The sequence below is a fragment of the Megalops cyprinoides genome, chromosome 23 (genome assembly GCF_013368585.1).
Source record: "Megalops cyprinoides isolate fMegCyp1 chromosome 23, fMegCyp1.pri, whole genome shotgun sequence".
Classification (NCBI taxonomy): Eukaryota; Metazoa; Chordata; class Actinopteri; order Elopiformes; family Megalopidae; genus Megalops; species Megalops cyprinoides.
Window position 1 is genome coordinate 20,280,950 of NC_050605.1, and position 22,459 is coordinate 20,303,408.

Sequence of the window (22,459 nt, forward strand, 5' to 3'; positions counted from 1 at the left end):
CACTTGACTCAGGCCAGATTAGCATTTTATAAAAGTGCAAGTTACAAAAATGAGCAATTGTCCATCCAGTACATCCTGTTGGTGTGGGCCTACTGTTTTCAAGTTAATAAATATGTTGCCTGGCCAAAAGGCTTATACAGATATGCATATCCAGGGCTGTTTTGCAGTGAAACACACAAATATTGAAAAAAAAATTAAAAATAAAAGCGGAACATTTCAGATTTCCTGGAAGCCTGTGTCTGAGGCAGTGTTTCCTTTTTTTTGGGGGGGAGGGAGGGTTATACGTCACGCCTCTGATGCCAGAGAGTGGGGGCAGGGGTTGCCATGGAAACCCCGCTCGGGTTCGGAGGGCGGACTGACTGAGGAGCACATGCAGAGCCGGGCGCCAATGGCAGGAGAGAGAGGGCCGGGGACTCGCTGCTCAGGGAAGAACATGGCCATACAGTTAAAATCGCTGATGGTGTAAAGTAAGGTCATTGGGGTGGGGGGAGGGGGTTAGGTTCGAATGGCAGAATGTTGAATGAAGACTTAAACAATACATCTTTTGTTCCTCTGTACCCACAATGCTCGGCTCTCCTTTCCGATGCTATTAGTTGGCGCTGAACTAATAAAGCTGCCCTGAATAATCTGAAGATGAGCTGAGGATGATTATCGTTATTACTTCCATCAATCAACCTGACAGCAGGAAACAGAGACGGAGGGATGAGTTACACCTAAAAGCAGAGAGGAGGCAGGCAGCTGGGAGACGCACCTGATCCTCTCAGAACGACAAAAGAAACGAGGAAAGGGAGTGTACTGAGCGTGTGCGGCCACATCGTAGCTGCATGCCCCTTGCTGTGTCTAAGCCTCACCCACACATTGCCACATGATCAGTGTCTCACCGTTCACTTTGGTGGTCCTCTCTTTGGCAAGAAACAAGCTCTGTGTGAGGAATCATAAACGCTGTGTCAGAGCCTCCGCCTGTCCACTACCCTAACCTGGACTGACGAGGGTGACCAGTCAAAGAACGCAAAAATATAGTCCTCCAGCAAGCTTTTAATTGGCTGTGTGTAAGGAGATTAATCGCCGTTACACCTCCATGGTTTAAAAAAAAAAAAAAAAGACAGACAAAGACGCAAAAATATGGTCCTCCAGCAAGCCTTTAATTGGCTACATGGGAGGAGATTGATCACTGTTGGAGCTCTATGGTAAAACAAAAGATCGACAAGGATGCAAAAACATAGTGCTTCAGCAAGGCTTTAATTGGCTATGTGGACAGAGACAAATCACTGTTAGAGCTCTATGGTTAAAAAAAAGATGGACAAGGGTGTAATAATGTGGTCCTCCACCAAGCTCTTCTACCCTCCAAGATACCTGTGCAGATGGAGGCGCAAACTGTTAGAGCTCAATGGCAAAAAGAAGAGGAAAAGCATGCAAAAATATGATCCTCCAGCTTTCTCCTCTACCCCTCCAAGCTAGCTATGCAAGCAGAGACGAAAAACTGTTAGAGCTCTATGGTAAAGAGAGATGGAGAAGGATGAGAAAATATGAATCCTCCAGCAATCTTTTCTACCCCTCTAAGCTAGCGGATGCACACAGGGGGAAACTGTATGAGCTCTGTGGTACAGAAAGATAGATAAAGATGCAAAAATATAATCCTCTAGCAAGACTTTCTTCCCCTCTAGCCTGGCTATGAGGAGAGAGTACTATGGCTGTAAAATCTAAGTGGACAGACACGGGCTAGGATGGACATAGACAGCACTCTAATGTAGAGAAAAAAAAAACAAAAGAAAACTGTACACCTTGCAAAATCTATCCATCAATGGTACAGATTGATTCTTACTCAAGCTACTGAGGTAAAATCCTTCGCTCAAGGCCACAACTCCAGTGCTCATGCTAGACAAACATCTATGGCTCTTAGGTCCAGAGTCAGAGTGCCCTGTCCAATCCAGCTCATGTGGTCTACTCCTGGCTGTAGGGAGGGTCTAGAATGTATCTGGCAGTATGCATTCTTCTCTGAAGTAACTTAGCTTTCCTTCCCAAATGATAAGTGCCCAGCCTGGAAACAGAGCACAAGACACCTCATTACTGAGTGCAAAAACCTGGAGGTGTTCATTGTCAATGGCTTTTCCCTAATGACAGAAGTGCTGTCCTTGGTACTGAATTCCTCTGTGCAACGCACGCGCCAGTGTGCGTGTGTGGTGTGCGTGCGTGTGTGTTTCAGTCTGTGTGTGTGTGTGTGTGTGTGTGTGTGTGTGTGTGTGTGTGTGTGTGCGCGTTTGAATCTGTGTGTGTGTGTGTGTGTGTGTGTGTGTGCGTGTGTGTGTGTGGCGTGTGTGTGTGTGTGGTGTGTGTGTGTGTGTGTGTGTGTGTGTGTGTTTCAGTCTGTGTGTGCCCATTTGTGCGTGTGGCACTGCTTTGTCAGTATTATTTTTCTGTACATATTCTCCTTTTGTACATTTCATGGACTGTTTTCTGTTTCATTCGTCAGGAGAGACATTGCACATGAAGGTTACAAAGAGTATGACTGTAGCAGTAATTATGCATCACGATTCTGAGTACACAAAACGTTAAGCCCCGAAATAGCATCTGTTCTGAGCCCCTGTAAATCCCCTATATTTATGCAATGCTCGTATAACATGACTGAAATTACCACCCGCTTCTCGCTGCCGTTTCTGCTGCATGCGAGTCACAGAGGAGGGCTTTGTAAGGGAGCTAATTGCACACAGAAAGGCAGCCATGTGTTTCATCACAGAGACACAGCAGGGGGGGGCTTTCTGCACGCGGCAATACCCAGAGAGACCGAGTCCGTCTCCACGCTCTTCATGCAAGGCCATTAGAGCCGCAACTTTCATCATAAACTTTTGATATAAAACACGCTACAAGATACCAAGCAAAACGCTACAGCTGGTGGGCTCTGGGCACACTCCATTCCACTGGTGTGCTATTGGTCTGAATGAGTGACAGGTCACTGAAGGGCAATCACCAGGCCATTAGACACTCATATCCTGTGACCCTCTGATTCCATTCACACACCATCTCTTCCTGTCAGAAAGTTCCCTGATTTCGCGCTTCAGAAGGCGGCAACTCACAGCACGGCCACCTGGTCTTTCTAACCATTCATCAGAACGTTCACAACTCTGAATCGGGGCAGAAGCCGGCCTTCAGCACACGGCTATCGGTGGGCGATGTTTCTCCTGGCACTGCCAATTTGCAGGTCTGAGCCACTTGTATTTTGAATGTCACTAAAATGTCCGATGCCCTGGAAGCATGAATTAGGCTGTGCAGAGTGCCACGGGGGTCCGTGTAGGAGAATAAGAGTGATGAGTCAGGTACTGAGAGAGAGACAGGAGCCTGTGCTCTCTCTCCCTCAGAGAGAACAGAGACTCCCCCTGACAAACAACTCCCCCCCCCTCCCCGTGACTGCTGGGGATGCAAAAAGGTAATTACTGTGGCCTCTGACAGGCGCTCAGTGAAAAACCCACACACCTTATATCAATAGATCAGAATTACTGACTGAAGCCATTTCAGACTGGCTTTGTTTAATAGCTGCGACCTTGGGCTGAAAATGAGAGATCTGCCTCTGAGCTGGCAGGGGCTTCGGCGTCATCTCCCCAATCAACCCTGTCTCACCCTGCCGCCTCCACATGTCCCCCGTCTGCGTCCGTCCCCACCCCGTGTCTTTCCCTTTTGTCCTCTGTCTGTCGTCATTTTCTCCTGTCCCTGTTTCCACCACAGGCCCCCTGTCTGGGCTCAGTGCAGACCCCTCACTTCCTTTCAGCACACTGAATTGAGATTGCCACACAGTTCCATTGGTGGGAAAACCCTGATTCACACTCAGACTGAACACCATGTGCTGATGGAAGACTTTAAAGCGCTCAGTAAATCATTTATTTGGGCTGGTTTTTCTCTGTTCCGTGGCTTCAAAACCGCCGCTTGAAAGTTGTCACAAGAAAAGGAGAAAAAAAAATGTGTCTTGCAATGATTTTTGCTCTATATATTTCCTCTGTATATTTTATATCCATCTACAGTACAACAGGAAAGGCGCACAAAGGAAATTGTGTTTGCTTTGCCTTGAAGAGCCTGCTTCTTTAATGTATTCAGGCCAGCAGCTACAGAGTCAGACCTCACAAGCCTTGTCTGCTGCTGTCACAGACGGGAAAGAAGTTTAGACAGAATACCCAGTGATCCCGCTGATGGTGAGACAGTTTCCCTAATGATAAGAGAGGTTTGTCCTACCCTGCTGTACTGGCTGCTCCAGCACCAGTAATTAATATCTCAGCATAATGCTGTTTCGTGCATTTGATTTTGCTACAGACTCACACAGATGGACACACTTATTATCAACAGAGAACTATTATTATAAAGAAAGAAGTAATTATAGGAGGTATCAAGCCTAATTACAGAATGGCGCAAATGTAGTAAAATATTTCATAGCGGTCTCGGCGTGATATTTTACATAGTCAACCAATTAATGACAATATGACCACTATTACATAAAACAAAACCATGGTGATATGGAATGCCAGCTTCCACAAGAAATAAGAACAAAGAAAAAAGATTGCATCTATGCTCTCATGAGGTGACAAACAACACCTTGTGCAACATTTCATTTAATGCCGCCTGGATAGCAGCTTTTACAAAGAAGAAAAGAAAGAAACCATTTCCTGCACCTCCTCAGAGTAAGGGACATCTACGGAAAAATCATTTCTAAAGCAGAATCACAGAAATCATTTTTAAATCATTCACCCTGCGATTAATTCCAAGGCCACAAAAACAGTACCTAAAAATTGACGACTGAGTGCTGAACTGCTGGGTGTTTAATAGCTCATATTAGAATTCTCAGCCCTGTCAAAAAGGTCAATTGGAAAGGTGAGGCCATGATTGTGTCAGTGCAGAGCTTTATTCTGAAATACTTGACACTGACCTCCTTAAGAAACACAGCAAAACAGGTTTTGTTTCCCTTCCACATCTTTCAGGAGGCAGCTTAGTGCCAGGTGATGGTACTCTAGTCTGCTTCCTGCTCTAAGACCTGGAATGGTTTAAAACGCTACGCACTGGGGGAACTGTTTCTAAAAGCTAGTCTGTTCATTGGTAGTGCATCAAATGGCACACTGCCACACCAAGCAGCCAAAGGTTGTCAAACACTGATGCACTAACATTTATTCAGTGTTTAACCTGATGATGTCACTTCCCTCTAATTCCCTGCTAGAGATATGACTACTTCCTGCTGCACAGAGACACAACACACAATGTGCCGCAACAAAAGCCAAAGGTAGGGCCGCATCACGAGTGAGGGCGGGTCCAATTCTTCACACATTCTTGTTCAAGACACTGGGCCTACGCTGTTTAGCCAATGGCAGAAAAAGACAATCTTCAATACGCAGCAGATCAGTAGTTTTCAGACTGTTACATTATTTATTTAAAAAGCAGGCATTTGAATGTCGATGAGAACTCCAGATGTTGATTACTTGAATATTAAAAATACTGAGTCTCACTACTTGCACCTAGTCTGTAATTAAGACCACAAAAGCTGTACCTAGCCTGATACTAACAATAATCCCACCCAACAGTAACCACCCTGGATTAAAAATGAACCCAACACAAGCGAAAACAAGACAAAACAAACAAGTACCAAACCCAGAATTTAAACAATGCCAAAAAAACTATACACTTGGAATTACATTTAGACGAAAACTAAAAACTACACCAGCAAATAAACCCTCACCTACTATACATTGAAAACGCCCGAAATGTAAACTAAAACTCTGAGCAGAGGTAAAACTACACCAAACACTGGCCAACACCCTAATGAGACCACAGGTCCTTTGCACTGACTGAGCCCTGGCTGATCCCTCGGGCACACAGGAGGGGCAGCTGCTAAACCCAACGCTCTGGCAGAGACCCAGGGTGACTCACAGGGGACGGTCCGGAGGTAGAGGTTGTCCCGGATGATCTGCTGGAGTTCGTGGTCCACCGAGCCCTTCTGGAACCGCAGATTGAGGTAGTGGCGAAGGTCTTTGTCAACGACGCCCCCTGGAGAACCAAGAACAACACACCGGTCTCAGTGACCCACTCAGAAAGGCATGGCAAGAGCGTGCTGTCTGTTACATCAGGAATGCGATGCGTGCTTCACCTGGACTGGGTTAGAGCAGGTGGTTAAGACAAAAAAACCAGGACACTAACTAAGACATGGAACATCATGGCTTTCGCTCAGTTCTGTCTACTAAGCTGACTCTGATGCAGAAGTATATACTTGCTCCTGAACAGCACTGCAGTGGGGAGATCACTTGTGTCTTCAGCAGGACAGCTGCCCACAGACTCTCTCTCTCTGAAAGATGATATTTACAGCACTCATGTCTACCTAAAGCCCACTTGCCACGAATTGTGCCATTTGAGTAGAGCACGGACCGTGCACCCTCCAAACGGAATCCAATGAGTGCCTCTGCATCCCTCTCTCCTTTAGCTCCTCCCCCTCCCTCCCTTAACCCCTCCCCCCGTTCAGTGCACTCAATGGACCGGGGGGGGGGGGGATCTCTGCAGGAACTCGCTACCTCAGCGGGACGGAGAGTACGAGGGAGGGAAGGGCAGCCTCTCCAGGGACAGCGCACAACGGCTGTCACTCTCACACGCGCTCTTCCACGAGCGGACCGCCTTCCCCATCCGGACACAGCACACCACAAACACACCGCCAGCAGAACAGCCAGCTCCCTCTCCTCCCTCCTCCCACAGCCCGGAAGCACCGCTCTCTCCTCTCAGCGCCGATTGTCTGATTGATGTCTTTGATAATTTAAAAGATACAGCCACAACATCACACGTCAAAGGAATCACACCGAAACGACAGACGACCGCGGCCAAGGCTTGTTTTCAGTTGCTGCCCTCCATACATTAATGCTCTTAAACGTTTCAAAACAGGGTTAGAGCTGAATACATGCATATGAGTTGTCTGTTTGAAGAGGGAAAAAAAAAAACCTATCAGATGTGTTGGGGAAATAAAACAGCGATCATACTGGTCCAAAAATCATTTTCAAACTTACGTTCCCAATAAAACACAAAGGTCTGGCTCACCACCTGGCAGTCCAGTCTTATCTTCTTTGGAAATGCAATGGCATCTCTCCCGAAGGCACTCCGCACTCACTCAGCTCACATCGGATTAAGCCTGAGCTGCAATGCTTTACAGCCCCTGAGTTTATCAAGTGGAATATGTAACAAGCTACAATAATGAAATGAATGATGAAATCATGAATAAAATGCTTTTGAAGAGCAAGTTAAACACACACGTCTCCTCAAATGTATTATTTACAGCTCTCGAACACAAACACACACACATCCAGACAAACACACACAACACGTACGTGCACACACACATCCAGACACACAACACACAAACACATATTCATACATACAATTATGCACACACACATACACACAAGCATTTCTCAGCCTTCTGACTTATTTAAAATCAAAGCACATGCTTCCATGAGGACAGAGTCAAAATCCTATTATGTCAAGGTTTTAAATGTATTTTTCATATAATCTGAAAATCAGGCTTTAAAGCCCTCTAAGTAACTACTCAACATAATCATAAAAGAAGGAAAAATCTTACTCGTTTGCAGGATGAGAATCAAAGGAAAAAAAAATCCATCAAGCAAAAATGCCCGATAATTAAGCCTGTGAATCTGTCGCTGTGTGGCATGAGCCAAACACACACACACACACACACACACACACATACATATATGTACTACACACACAATACAGCACATACGCGCAAACACACAAACAGAAACGCACAATAATCAGAGCGCGGTAATGAGAAGAAGGCAGTAACAGCACCTACTCTGCAGCTGGAGCAGATGTTTCCGACGGCCAGCTGTGTCCGTTCTCCACAGGTATACCTCCACAAAAAGAAGCCGACCGTGCCCAGCTCAGAGCCCGTAACGCCTGCCTCCCCCTGCCCCCGTGCAGATCCACTCACTCCCTGCCTCTTTATCTGCGGATTTAGCAGCGATGGAGCTAGCCTCCTCTCTGCAGCTGATCTGATCTGAGCCGGAGAGGAGAGAGATCGGGGGGAAGAGAGAGAGAGACAGAGAGAGAGAGAGCGGGAGAGAAAGAGAGAGGCGACTGTTGGAAGGCAACAGAAGAAGAGCGCTCTGCTGGGGGGAGGCTATCACAATGAGACCCTGCCTCTGATTGGTCTGTGGGATTCTGAGGTCCTGCAGCTCCCCCTGTTGGCCTCCAACAGTACTGCGCAGTGTTTCACTGTGTGATAGAGATGCTGTCTGGCACAGGTCAAATATGCCAGCTTCCCTGCACCAGATGCCCTTTGCTCACTAACAATGCGTGACCTGGCTCACCTACCAAATATCAACATCACATAACCAGGTAGCACTTCAGTTTGCTAATAATATTATAGCGCATAGCACTCATTTCACTAGCATGAAAACTCAGAAAATCACTGCAGAAACCACGGGATAGCAGATCATCACTCAGTTTTCAAATGACTGCAAAACACATTTATTAAACTCATAACTAGTTCTCTTTGAAGCATTGTAATGCACGCCACCTATGTACAGCGAGTTACGGGATTCAGACAGAGGGTAAAACATTTGCCACCTATAACAATGATCTGCAGACTTGATCCAAATTTTCATGCAACAATTACGTGCAGCATAATCATTTGCACACATTAACCAATCAAACTGAATGAATATATGAATTATTAGATATTAATAATTTCCAAATGTTCCTGAGGTAGTAAACACTGCCATTCTAGAACTGTGCAATAAAGTGTGATGTTCTGACTGCACTCAAGGGAGCACAATTTTTCACTTTGATCACAGGCGCGTTGTAAGGAATAACATTGATGCCATATATGTCATTAACAGTGCATTAACAGCGCATTAACTCGGAGTGGCAACTTTAGTCAAAGTGTAGGAGGTGCGCTGTTCGCTGTGCGCTGCGCTCAGGTCTGAGCGCTGTTGGTTTATTGTACAGCTGGCAGAAAGTGCAGGACCTAAAGAAATCACATTATTATTATTATTATTATTGCTATGGATTTATTTAGTTCTTTACCTTGGACTGCAGCCCTCAAATTTCTCAAACAGCACCACAGAGGCCTAATAAAAAGTGAAAATTACTGTATAAATCTAGGTGAAAAGTCTACACAATAAACCAATGGGGACTTGCTAACTAAAGGTATTTGTTCTTAATGTTGCTGATGTGAATGTAACATTGGTGATGGGTACCACATCACTGATATCTGATGCCACCACCCATTAGCACAACATAGGATTGGCGTCCCTTACAATAGGAGAGGAAGACGTTACTCTACCTCAGAACAAAAGCAATCAAGCTTTCTCACAGTAAGGAGAAGAAGAGGTTACACCATCTCAGAACAGAAGAGATTGGTCTCTCTTCACAGGAGAGGAAGAGGTGACTCTCTCTCAGAACAGCAGGGATCAGTCTCTCACTAGAGGACAGGAAGAGGTCACTCTCAGAGCAGAAGATACCGGTCTCTCTCACTACAGGACAGGAAGAGATCACTCTTCCTCAGAAGAGATTGGTCTCTCTCACTACAGGAAAGGAAGAAGTCACTCTTCCTCAGAATAGATTGGTCTCTCTCACTACAGGAAAGGAAGAGGTCACTCTCAGAACAGAAGAGATCGGTCTCAGAACAGAAGATACCGGTCTCTCTCACTACAGGAGAGAAAAGGCATCTGACAACATGCTGAGCAAAACAAGAGAATGAAAGAGAGAGAAAAAAAGATTCAAATCACAGGGAAGAGGAGAAGCAGCTGCCACCCAAAATTGAAAAGACTGAGGACAGCTGCTTCCCTGCAGGACCTAAGCAAAAAAGACTGAAGTGTGTGTGTTTGGTGTGTGTGTGTGTGTGTGTTACATGAAGACAGTCGTGTGCTTCTTACCTGCAGACACGTCAGTCACCTGGATGGCACACTAAAGGTGAAATGCACTTCGTGTTCATGCTGTGAAGGAGTGCATGACTGAACACAAGCCTAGAACTGGCAGCTCCAAGATGTACTCAAACACCACATCTGTTTCTCACGGTCAGTGTCTCACAGATGGGGTTAATATCAAAAGAACCGTCTTTCACATCCCAGATTCCTTTATTTAAACCTACAGCCTGCCAGTCATGACTCAAGCAAGAGTATGAGAGAGAGAGAGAGAGAGAGAGAGAGAGAGAGAGAGAGGGGGGGGGGGTGGGGAGAGAGAGAGAGAGAGGGAGAGAGAGAGAGAGAGAGAGAGAGGGAGAGAGAGAGAGAGAGAGGAGAGGGAGAGGGAGAGAGAGAGAGAGAGAGAGAGAGAGAGAGAGAGAGAGAGAGAGAGAGGGAGAGGGAGAGAGACATAGGAGAGGGAGAGGGAGAGAGAGAGAGAGAGAGAGAGAGAGAGTGTGACAGAGAGGGAGAGAGAGAGGGCGCTGGGGGGGGGAACAGATACACACATGGACATACAAATAGATCTACAGACTGAGACAGAATGGCTTGAGAGAGATTCAGTTTCTAGTCAGAAAGAACACCACAATGTCTCAGATGAGCCCCAAAAAATAACTGTGTGTGTGTGTGTGTGTGTGTGTGTGCCTGCATCAGTGTGTGTGCGTATGTTTTTTGAGGGGAAGTGGTTGTTGACAGCTGTTCCGATAATTACCCTCTAATTAGAAAACTGTAGTAAGGCAAAATGAAGCAAAATCCTGCCAACTCCCCAGCATCAGACACAGTAGCATTCACCTGAGTATTTCCTGTATTTGAGCATGCACGGGAGAGATCAGTCCAACCTCTGCTTATTCCACTGCTCGACGCTGAGTGCTGACAGGAATCAGAATGAGATCTCCATCGGTCTGCGGGCCCCCCCCCCTCCCCCCATCATGGCAGGGGAGCCAGGGGCACATGAAATAGAGGTGATTGCTCTGTCATGCCCCTCTCCTGCACCGTGGCTGCTGCTCTCTCCGCTCGCCGATTGCCATGGAAATTGGACTATCAGAAATATCCCTCTCGCAGCAGGAAGGCCCACTTTGCCGCGGAGAGAGACAATCCCATTGCCCCAGCTCTGCCGGGGGTTGGCTTCGCTGCGGCGGAGAAATGGAATGTCTTTCACGAGCGGTGTTCTAGAATGCTCTCTCTCCCTGTGAGTATCGGCCCGCTTCCCCTGTGTTGACCTGAGGAAGTGTCAGCAAGACACAGCCTCTGAAACAGACACCCTCCAAGTGCGATCAGTGTGCCCCATCCTTAAAAAAAAAAACTACACAGCTTCCAAAGTGAGCAGAGGTTAATATGCTAATGCAGGGGTGTCCACGTTTAGGTGGCCAGTTTTGTGCAAAAATAAAAGGATACAAAAGGAATACCTAAGGAAGTGAAACTTAAACGTTATACCCTCAATGGCAGTGTGTGCTTTCCCTTTAAGTCTCCAAACTATGTGAGAGATGTTCTATATTTAACTGAAAGTAAACTGTAGCAGCTGGGACAGTGTTAGGACAACGCTGTGGTTGCATTAGGGTAATGATGTTGTTCTGTGCGTTTGAAGGCAGGCTAAATTCTGATTAGTCTTAAAATACTCATGTTCTGAACAAATGGTATCGTTTTCAACACTTAAAAGTATAGAAAAGTACAATTTTCAACACAGTGCAGAAAATGCGCTCTCCCTCACACCTTTCACTACATTGAACACTGCTTGGACAGGCAGATGAACTTGCAGCAAATAGCTTGGGTCAAATATTATAGCTTAAATGTCAGAGTGCACCTTTCCTTCAAGGCTAGTAAGAGGCCTGTAATTTAAGTGTCTGTGTGCTAGAGCAGCGTTTCCCAACCCTGCTCCTGAAGGCACACCGTCCTGCATATCTTCTATCTATCCCTGCTCTACCTACCTGACTGAACTCATCAGTGGCACTTTTGATTAGCTGAGCACACCTGATTTAGTCAAGCAGGAAGGATACATAGAAGATATGCAGGACAGTGTGCCTCCAGGAGCAGGGTTGGGAAACACGGTGCTAGAGGAACCTATAACTAACCACCTAACCACCAGTCATTTGTGTCTAATTCCCACACCCAGGAATGAATGCCACCAGCTTCCTCGGTCCTCTCATATGAACGGGGGGGGGGGGATGGGGGGGGTGCTCGTTTGCATGGAGTCGAACAGCAACGCCGATGAATAATAGAAATGCCACCGCGGTTAAGAATGTTTTCGATAAATAATAAATCCTTGGGGGGGGGGGGGACACTTCAAACGCAAGCCAGCGCCCTGGCTAAGTGGAGTAACGAGATTGCGGGACACGCCCCCTCCTCGTGGTCCAGCCCCTCCGCGTGTCTGCTATCTATTTATTTATGATGTCACAATAACTTGTGATCAAAGGACTTGCAGTTAGTATCATTTTTTTGGGGGGTTGGGGGGGGGGGGGTGTTCCAGGGGCAGGAATTCATGGCTCCTCTGAGATTTCTGAGGCGGGAATATTACAGAAGCTGTCACCCGACATACTGCATGTCACTTGTGAGTCATTCCTCTCTGCAGACAGAGACGAGCCCGGGATAAAAAGGAAAAAAAAACTGCATTTCACATTCCAGGCCCGGGCAGAAAGGATGTAATCAGCATTGCATGGTGGCTGAAATGAAATGAACACGTTCAGATGGAAGTGTGCGTGGCAAATGAATGGAGTCCATTTTGAATAGGGTTAGGCTCAAAGGAGGGAGGAAAATACACTTGAAAATGAGCAGAGGGAGAGAAAGGATCCTCCAGTTAATCAGACAGGTGTGTGGAGAATAGAGCCCGAGTGTTCCATTATAGCGTTTGCGAAGATGGCTGCACTGCAAGACTTCCATCTCTGACAGCATTTTACATCTCCCCATTTAAGCAGCTATGATTTACATTTACATTTACATTACTGTCATTTAGCAGACGCTCTTATCCAGAGCAACTTATGTGTTAGAATTTTTACATGCTATCCATTTACATAGCTGGATACTGAGGCGATTCTTGGTTAAGTACTTTGGCCAAGGACACAACAGCAATGCCCCAGTGGGGACTGGAACCAGCAACCTTTCAGTTACAAGCCCTGCTCATTACGACTATGCTACATTGCCACCCCACCTATGAGGACTGAATATCCTGCTTGCAGCAGTGTTCCAAGCCCAGAACTGGAACAAACAATCTCTTTAGTACAGTCCTGTCAAGCAGTTTTCAACAAACACTATTCTATGTTCTGAGCATATCTTCCACTGTTTTCTAACACTTCCAACACAGATAAAACATGATGTAACATAGAAAATATTTTTATGAAATGCTACTTCAGACATTGTAGCAGATTCGATCTTCTTTGGAGAAAACCATTCAGTGGGAAAATAAGCTACAGTCAACACACACACTGCTGAGTCTCAACAATGCGCCAGAACCAATCACTGCACTCCAATACCTTTTCCTCCCTGTGATTGGCTACCTGCATGGCCACGTTTACATGGGGTTTATGTGGAGAAAATGGAGCACTGTTCCCCTCTTTTCTCCACTTTCCAGAACACAAGAGCCACTTGCCGCGAGACGAATTTGAGCACCGGATGAATATTGTCATCTTCTTCACGCACCTCTATGGCAATCCCCACACTGATGTGAAGAAGCAGCTACAGTTTTCCACAGAAGTGTAAATGTAGACAAACATATCTTCAGCTCTCCATATTTCCACTGCTGTGTGTATGACTTCAGTGCTTTTCTGGGTGACACTGAACTCAGGCATTTCTGTGCGATCATCTCCCTCAGCAGTAACTCCTCTCAAGTCCCCCTAGGTCCCATGGTGGAGATGCATGTCATACCAAACAAGAAAGACCCTGTCAGTTCCTGCTCACCTTGGAATCAGCTGGGTTTGTCAGGGAATGCCAGTGTCACTTTCCATATGTTTGAAGCCTTAGTATGTTGCTTATAAAAGGTCTCACAAGTAAAGCAAACTACCTGTAAGTTTATCAGTAGTAGTTAGCTGCACAGGGACAGGGAATATTATGAATGATGCAATCGACATTCTTTTCTACAATCCCCTGAAGTTCTCTTTGTGACATCATGATGCATTTCAGCTGTACTTCCCGTTCCACAGTACTACATTACCCAGTAGCCATGGGGTGATGTAAGTGGTATGATTGCTTGCTGGTGCTCAGTATGGTCTCAGTGAGAGCAATTTGCTCTCCAAATCCCATAGAGCTGGGGGGCAGTGAGACACAACTGCACAGCCTCGTGTGCAGAAAAATTAATGAAATTCATACCCATTTCTCCCTACAAATGCAACTGTCAACTCTGAACTCTTACTCTGACTATTCACTGCAACAAGACAGGCTACAAAATGTTGCATTGAAACTGATCGATTTTGCAACTGCAAGAGGGCTGGGGGGGAGTGAGAAATCAATACTTTTCTTTTTAATTTGGGTTTCATTTATGAGCTGATCTTGAATACAGTAATCACAGACATCTCTGGCCCGTGATCCAGCCATTTAGGGATATTGAATTTTAGGAATCCATACTGGTGCCTCCAAAGCAGTGAGATATTGCTCTGTTCCCCCTCACTAATTAGAGCTGGATTTATGAGTGTGACCTCACACATTCACCCTGCCATGGGAGAGCCCTGCAATGTTAATAAACACATACACGCATGAGTGCACGCACACACACACACACACACACACACACACATACACGCGCACACACACGTACAAAAACAAACAAAGACACACACACACACACAGGAACACACACTCACACACACAAAGACACACACACACACAGGAACACACACACATACACACGCACACACACGTACAAAAACAAACAAAGACACACACACACACACTCACACACAGGAACACACACTCACACACACAAAGACACACACGTACACACACGTACACACACGCACATACACACACACACACACACACACAGGTCCTAACCAAATCCTGCCAGCCTGTGTACAAACATGTCAGTTCCTCCAACATATATGAACATACGGTGTCAATAAACCTGTTACCATATTTTCAATTAAAACTCAATAAAGTAACACTTACGGCAGTTTTCTACAACACTGACTCATGGAGAGGTCCTATTTATCTGCCTCATACAGGACCAGCGTGTGGCAAAGTTCTCCCCCCAGCCTGGCCCTTGCACCCCCAGCACCCCCTGACGCCCGGAGAGGGCACGGCTATTAAATGGTAACGAACGGTAGAGACAGAGAGGGAAATCTCCGCGGCGCCCGTGATCTGCGATCATGCTTAATTTTCCAGGCTTATAAATCCTCCTCCCAGAGATGGGAGCTAATCCTCGTAGGGACCTGGCTCAGCTCGCCTCTGTCGGATTACCGGGCGGAGGCAAGTGGCCCTGGAGACGGCTGTTCTCCACGAGATTTTGGATTCTCTGTGCTGGGTGTTGCGTAGAGGACGGGCCAGAACCACTCAAACACACAGGAGGAACAGGCACAGCTTCGTCTCTAAATGTTTAACCAAAGTGATACAGAATCAAACCGCTGCCGCAGCGGACAAACAAAATCACTTCAAGGTCACTATGAATTGCCCTCTCAAATAATCACCTTCCTGTTCTCATTAAACCAATATTTAATGGTAAGTTAAATATTTATTTTCATGTCAGTCCAAAGAATGTTTTTCACTGGGTCCACCAAACAACACCAAACCACTGGCCAAAGACGCTTTATTGAATAAGATGTTGCATTCTGGCCTTACTTTTAAAATCAGCTTTGTGGCAGTAAATTACTGGCCCCTCATGCATGTGAAACAGAACCTTCTCAAGACAATATATTAGACAAATTCAATATCAATATTAAGTATTATGTAATATTATATATTGTAATATTGCATGCTATATTATATTATATTACTTAAGCACCTCTTTGTAAGCATTTTGTCACTGGAAACTCAGTTTAGTATCAGCAGAGAGAGAGCCAGCTTCCTGGCAGTAAGTGAATGTAAATGTGAGATGGCTTTTACAGAGCTGGTCGTGAATGTCCACCTAAGCATTTTCAATTTCTTTCCTCAGCCAATGACCCTAAGTACCATGAAAAACTGACCGCACAATGGGTGGACCTGCAAAAAAAAAACGGCTGAAAAAGGCACTGAACACTGGACTTGGAGCGCCCGCCTTACCACAAAAAGACCGCCAGAGCTAAAATAGATATAAACTCCCAGCTCATTCATGAAATAAAAGCAAACTGAGTGATGAACACAAGCTACGGGAGGGGAGGGAAGGTGGAGGTAAGAGAAGAATCGCACAGGAAACAGGCTTGGACGCGCTCCTCCCCCTGAGACTGCCCCCACTCCCCCCTCCCCACTGTAATAACCCACCACAGATTCTCACAGGTAAGCGCCCTGTGACATGCCTTCCCGATGAGCCACCTCACCCCTGGGTCACTCTCTAATCCCCCACAGTCAGAGCCGTGCCAGCTTGGGCGTAATTAACGGGCCAGAACCCCACACGCTCTATAAACCCGGTGATGCTGATATTAACATCTGACCTCCCCCACGGGGCTGACCGGCAAAGGTTTCCACCGCCATGCACTCACACACGCGGCCACTGGCACAAGCATTTGGTTACTGGGCATGGCATGGCGAGCATTATCACTCTCACCCGACCAAAATGCCTGCTCACGGGAGGTCTGCAAATAGCTGAGGTTCGAGTAATAGAGGCCGATTGCTTGAGATTACAAAGGCACTGGCTCAACCACACATTCTACATCTCATTTTCCCACCGTGTTTGTGTGTTTGTTTCATGGAGAATGATTGACACACCCCTATAAGGTGCCTGCCTGGCATCTATACATCTGTGACAGGGCTCCTTCATAGAGCTAGACTTTATTTTCAATGATTTCAGTGGGGATTAACATTTTTAACCGCCTACTGATAAAACAATGTACCGATAAGCTGTATGTACATATAATTAAACAACTCAGACAAATTCATTCACTCACACGATGGTGTTAAGCATTTTATCTAGTTAAAAATAGCTTGTTAAAAAAAAAGTTAAAATTTAAACAATTGTTGCTAATGAAGTTCATAATAATCATAAAATAGAGCTAACACGGCTTAATTACTATGTAATTGAATAGTCTTCCTTCTTGTGCATAGCTAGTGAGCTTACGAAATGACAGTAGGATATACATCAACTTTAATATCAAGCTTTGATATTTTTCACTGTGTTTACTATCTAGTTATAAAACAGTGATCGCTCCTGCTACTGAAATTGTCAGACATTTGCAAATGATTTGTTTGCTTGTCAGTGAGCAAGTAGTTATTCCATAGCCTGAAAAATATTTCAATTTACAATGTTGTAGTTATTAGTATGCTGTCAACATGAAACGCTGTTTATCATTAGCTGTCTGACACAGAAATGACCCTGTCATTCAACAAACACATAATTTAATGCTAAACAGTCTATTTAAAAACTATTTGTTTTATACTCTTGCCAAAACATAAAGGCAAGTCATGAAATGCTTAATGTTTGTGGATGTGTATCTGTGCGTGGAAGTGTTTGTGTGTGTTTTTGTGTGTGTGTGTGTGTGTGTGTATATGTGTGTGTGTGTGTGTGTGTGTATACATGCATGTAAAAATAAAAATGTGTACCATACGTGTGTTGTGTACTCCCACATATTGCAGTGCAGAGCAGGTCGCTTTTGTGTGTACTTTTTAATTTCTTGCAGATGGCTGAAAAGCAAAAGTGGCCAACAGAAGCCAGCAATTGCCACATTTTATCAGTGTAATATTGACCAGAAGGCCAATCTGTGCCACAGGTAAAAAAAACAGGTACCCACAACAGCTCAAAAAAAAAAAAAAACGAACAGGCAGAAACATGTCATATGTTACATGCAGGCGGCAGTGTAGCGTAGTGATAGCAGGCCTCATAACCGAAAGGTTGCTGGTTTGATTCCCTGCTGGGGCACTGATGTTGTACCCTTGGGCAAGGTACTGATTTCAGTTGAGGTTCTTTTCAGTCAGAAACATATATCACATGTCACAAATGTGCCTATACTACGACTGGACTCAAGTTCTACCTGTCAAAATGCTGGTCACACCAACTGGCAGAGTGGAGTATCTGGCTCTTTGAGAATCTGCTGCCTGAAAGCTTCCCACTGCTGTCATGATTGAATGGTAGAGTCTAACGAAGGCTTAGCGTACACTCATAATATTTTAAAAAATCTCTGCTCATTAAAAGGCATCCAAGTCAGAACAGGACAGACATTCCCTCAAGCTAACGTCAGTGCAGGACGCAGGAAACATTTGGAGAAAAAAACAGGTGAAGATGGGAAATAAAGCTTGGGCTATTCACAGGGACATTTCTGCGGGTGTTGCTTTGCCCAGTGTCTTGTGGTAGATGATAAATTAAGATACCTGGAGTAGGGTAGGGGAGTGAAGACAGACCCACACCTTTACTCCCTGAGAGCCAATCAGTAAATGCTGATTTCCTGATTACCAGGAGCGAAGCAGTCGGCAAAGACAAACAGATGAGGAGCTCAAACAGGGTCAAGAGTGTAAATCTGCTCTTTGAAATGAAGCATTGTTCAGCAAACTTTCACATTAATGGCGCAACACAACAGCGCATTGATTTCCTACAACTGCGGAGAGGTTAATTGCAAATTCAACAGCAGTCAGCTTGTTTCATTCTTTAGGTATGCAATCAGGCCAGACGTACCCTCTCCCTGTAGGATCGTGAAAACAGATTGGTACAAAGATTATTCTTCAGAAGTTGCTCAGCTCCCAGCGCTCTGACTGTAAAAACTGCACAAACCCAGTTCAGGCAGAGACTGCAGTGTTCATGCCGCGGAAAACACCGTGTTACAGCGCCCGATCGATGCTATCTGCTCGCTGTCTGTTGCTCCCATAGGTGGCCGTCCTACGCAGCCGTTTAAAGAAGCCATCCTCAGAACAGCGCGACTGCTCCACATCCCTCTCTTATTTCCCACCGACGGTAACAGAACTCTCTCCTGTGGCACACTTAAACACCTGACCCACACTGACCCCAATCCATTTCTGTTCCATTTCACCGTGGCCGCGAAACATGAAAGATTCCAGCCCACTTGAACGGAGACGGTGAATACTGTGTGTGTGTGTGTGTGTGCGTGTATGTGTGGGTGTGTGTGTGCATGTGTGCGTGTGTGTGTGTGCATGTGTGCGTGTATGTGTGTGCACGTGTGTGTGTGTGTGTGTGTCTATAAGTATGTGCGTGTGCATGCTTATATTTGTGCGGGTGGGTCTGTGTGTGTGTGTGTGTGTGCGAATGTGTGAGAATGTGGATATGGATGCATATGTATGTGTGTGTGGGTGTGTGTGTGTTTTCAGAGAAACTCAAGCTTCATTATACATTACTGTAGCATTGAACTAGTGGTCCCCAGCACGCGATTTGAGCCAGTGACCACCAGCCCAATGCTACAATCGCAACTACAGGCCTCAGTATAGCCCACATCATCAAAGGCCTGTCTGTCTGCAGCCAGAGTTCGAGGCTGGACCACACAGAGGCAGGACAGGGCCTGTCTGGGATTGATACACTCAGTACTTGGTTAATGACAGATGGACTTGCCTACAGGCGTGTCTAATAGGGGGTGCAAAGGTGTGACAAGGCCTGCTGTAACCTGCCCCTCTCACAGCCTCACTATCAGGGACATGACTTTCGGGGTGGAACACGAAACGGTGCTGCTCTGTGACGCCCGGTTTCCCATCACACCCCACCCCCCTACCCTCCACACCCAGCCCTCATCTCCCATCCCCCTGAAGCTCCTCCAGTGAGCTGATGACAACCTGGAGGGGGTTGGGAGAGAGGGGTGGTGGGGGTTGGTTGCATCAGGAGATTATTTCTCTTCCTAAATCCGACCTCATCTATATGCAGATGAAATAAATATTGATGTGGCGTGCCGCGTTTCATTTGTTCGGGTTTTTAATTGATGCATCCGAGCCTGTATCACTTACGATAACCGCCTTCAATTAAATCATCTGAATCGGGAGTACGCAGGACTGTTTCTTAATGAGAAGCAGACACTTGGTTCAGAACTGTGCCTGAATCACAGAGAGAGAGACTGTGAATTGATTTAAATCTGAGAGGGAGGAAATAGGCATCGTGAATAAACACACGCGTTTGCGCCATGGCAACAGATGTCAGTCAAACAGGGCAGCGAAACAGGGCAGCAGTGTAGCATAGGTAACATAGGTAAGGAGGTGGTAAGGAGCAGGGCTCATAACCGAAAGGTTGGCGGTTCGATTCCCCACTGGGGGCACTGCTGCTGTACCCTTGGGCAAACTACTTGACACAGAATTGCCTCAGAAAATGTCCAGCTATTAAATGGATAACATGTAAAAATTGTAACATATGTGAGTTACTCTGGATAAGACCGTCTGCTAAGTGACAAAAACATAATGTGATGAAACAACAGTGAATCGGTAGCTCTACGCAGCCTGTTTTCCCTGAAATGGCTTGTATGTGTGTGAGCTGTTTAAGAGAGACCCTGAGCGGGTATGTTCATCGGGACCTCCATGTCACCGGCTCAAACGCAGTACCGGAAGCTTTCAGTAAGAGCACGAGCCAGCAAGAACACACACCAGCATGTTCAGTGTGAATGCAAACACGAAGAGCACAGCCTTCTGGTGTGTAACCCCGTCCAGCAGGTGAGACAAAGATCAGACTGTCCCACCCTTTGCAGCTTTGCAGGGCACACACTCACACACGGTCAACACACCACTGCCAAGCTGTGAAGTTTCTTCAAACTTCTCTAACAACATCATGGACAATATCCTTGAAAAGCCCTCTCTGAGTATTATATTTATTTTATTATACATTACATTTTTTTTACTATTATTAAAGTGTTGTGAATCCTTTAAATTGGTGGCATCTAAACTGCCACTGATCTAAAGGCTTTTACAATCTCTAAAAGCGACTTTGAAACACCCTTCTCAAAGTGTAGAAAAATCTCATAGGGCAGACATGAATGAAATCTCATATTGGCAAATGAGACTCTATCAGAACAGGATAAAGAGCAAAAAACAAAACACCATCTGCATATTCATGAGCGATGAATATTCATTCACATGATTCATAAGAAGCTCTGAAATTAGCTGTCCATCCTGCAATTTTTATCTATAACATTGATGAGACTGTTCTCTGTACATCATATATTGCACATCTTTGAACATCATATCTGTCCGTATGTCAAAGTATTGGAGTAGTATCTGGTGGCTTCAAGTACATTTGGCTAACACAATGTGACCACGGTGTGTTATGCCACATTTGGCAGAAATGTGTAAGTTCCTAGAACACACAAAGCCTGGCACAATGCCAATTAATACATGGAATATTCGCAAATAGGCTTTACCGGCGGATGTATAGCACAGGAGGAGAACTTGTAAGCGAAAGGTTGCTGGCTCGATTCCCCACTGAGGTATTGCTGCTGTACACTTGGGCAGGGTACTTAACCCACAATTGCCCCAGTAAATATCCAGCTCTATAAATAAGTAACATGTAAAAAATTGTATCCTATGTAAGTCACTCTGGATAATTCCAATAATGTAATGTAGTGTAATGTAAAAGCAGACACTGATCATCCAGGCAGACACATTGTTTTCACCATGGAAGAAAGGTCTTTTCAGTACCCTCAGCTGCTAGCTACAAGCCAATAAAAATGACAAAACGTTATAAAACCTGCTGCTTATCGGGCCTGACGGAGCAAATAATACAGGAGGAAATTAAAATAAGTCGGAATGTTTTGCTTCCTTGGACCTAGTTGCAAATAAGTGACAAGGAGCTACATATTAGCTAGCTGGCTAGCAGTCACACTGGGTGCAGTTGTTTGCCACAATGTTAAAGACATGTAAGAGAGGGAGACATTTGACATTCACAAACTTCATCTCAAGACAGCATAAGGAGAAACAATGACTATATACTAGGTAACAGACATGCTGTACCCTCCTAAACTGTGTGCTATGTAAAGCTGTTGTGCTATATCTTAAAAAAAATCTCACTCAATGGAAGTAAAAAAGTGGAAAAAAACATTAAACATTTCAATTTACTAGCAGTAGTTCCACCGTAACTATTTTTGAGTATTTCAGAAGACATTTACAGCTTAAACTAGTAACACCAAGGCTAGTAGGATTTTGACTAAAACACAGTGCTTCAAAAAAACCTGACACTACCGGGGGGTTCCAGATCATGGAAATAGTATATTGAAATATATTCTTTTCATAGTGTAGCAGTAAAGAAAAATCACAATAATAAACAGTCATTCTCGAGGAAATGTCTACTGGTAGAGATGAATACACTTTGAAGTATTCATCTTTCATAAGTCCTGTCATTAGTCACATTGGGAATGTGGACACAGGCTGTCTAAACAGTAAAACAGTATTTTTTAGGGCTGGCTGTTGCTATAGCACGCTGTGTGCCACAGTAAAAAGCCTCCCGTTGTCTTTGCTGTGAGTGACAGTACTGTCTGCGCTCGCCTCAGCATGGAGGATCACAG

General features: G+C 45.3%; 1 protein-coding gene across 1 annotated transcript in view; it reads right to left on the reverse strand.

Annotated features, from left to right (window-relative positions):
* The window catches only part of magi2b (membrane associated guanylate kinase, WW and PDZ domain containing 2b), a 162,697-nt gene that overhangs the window by 107,745 nt on the left and 32,493 nt on the right, over positions 1-22,459 (reverse strand). The window contains exon 2 of the mRNA XM_036517545.1: positions 5,899-6,015. Coding sequence (XP_036373438.1) covers positions 5,899-6,015 — 117 coding nt within the window. The remainder of the gene's footprint in view (positions 1-5,898; positions 6,016-22,459) is intronic.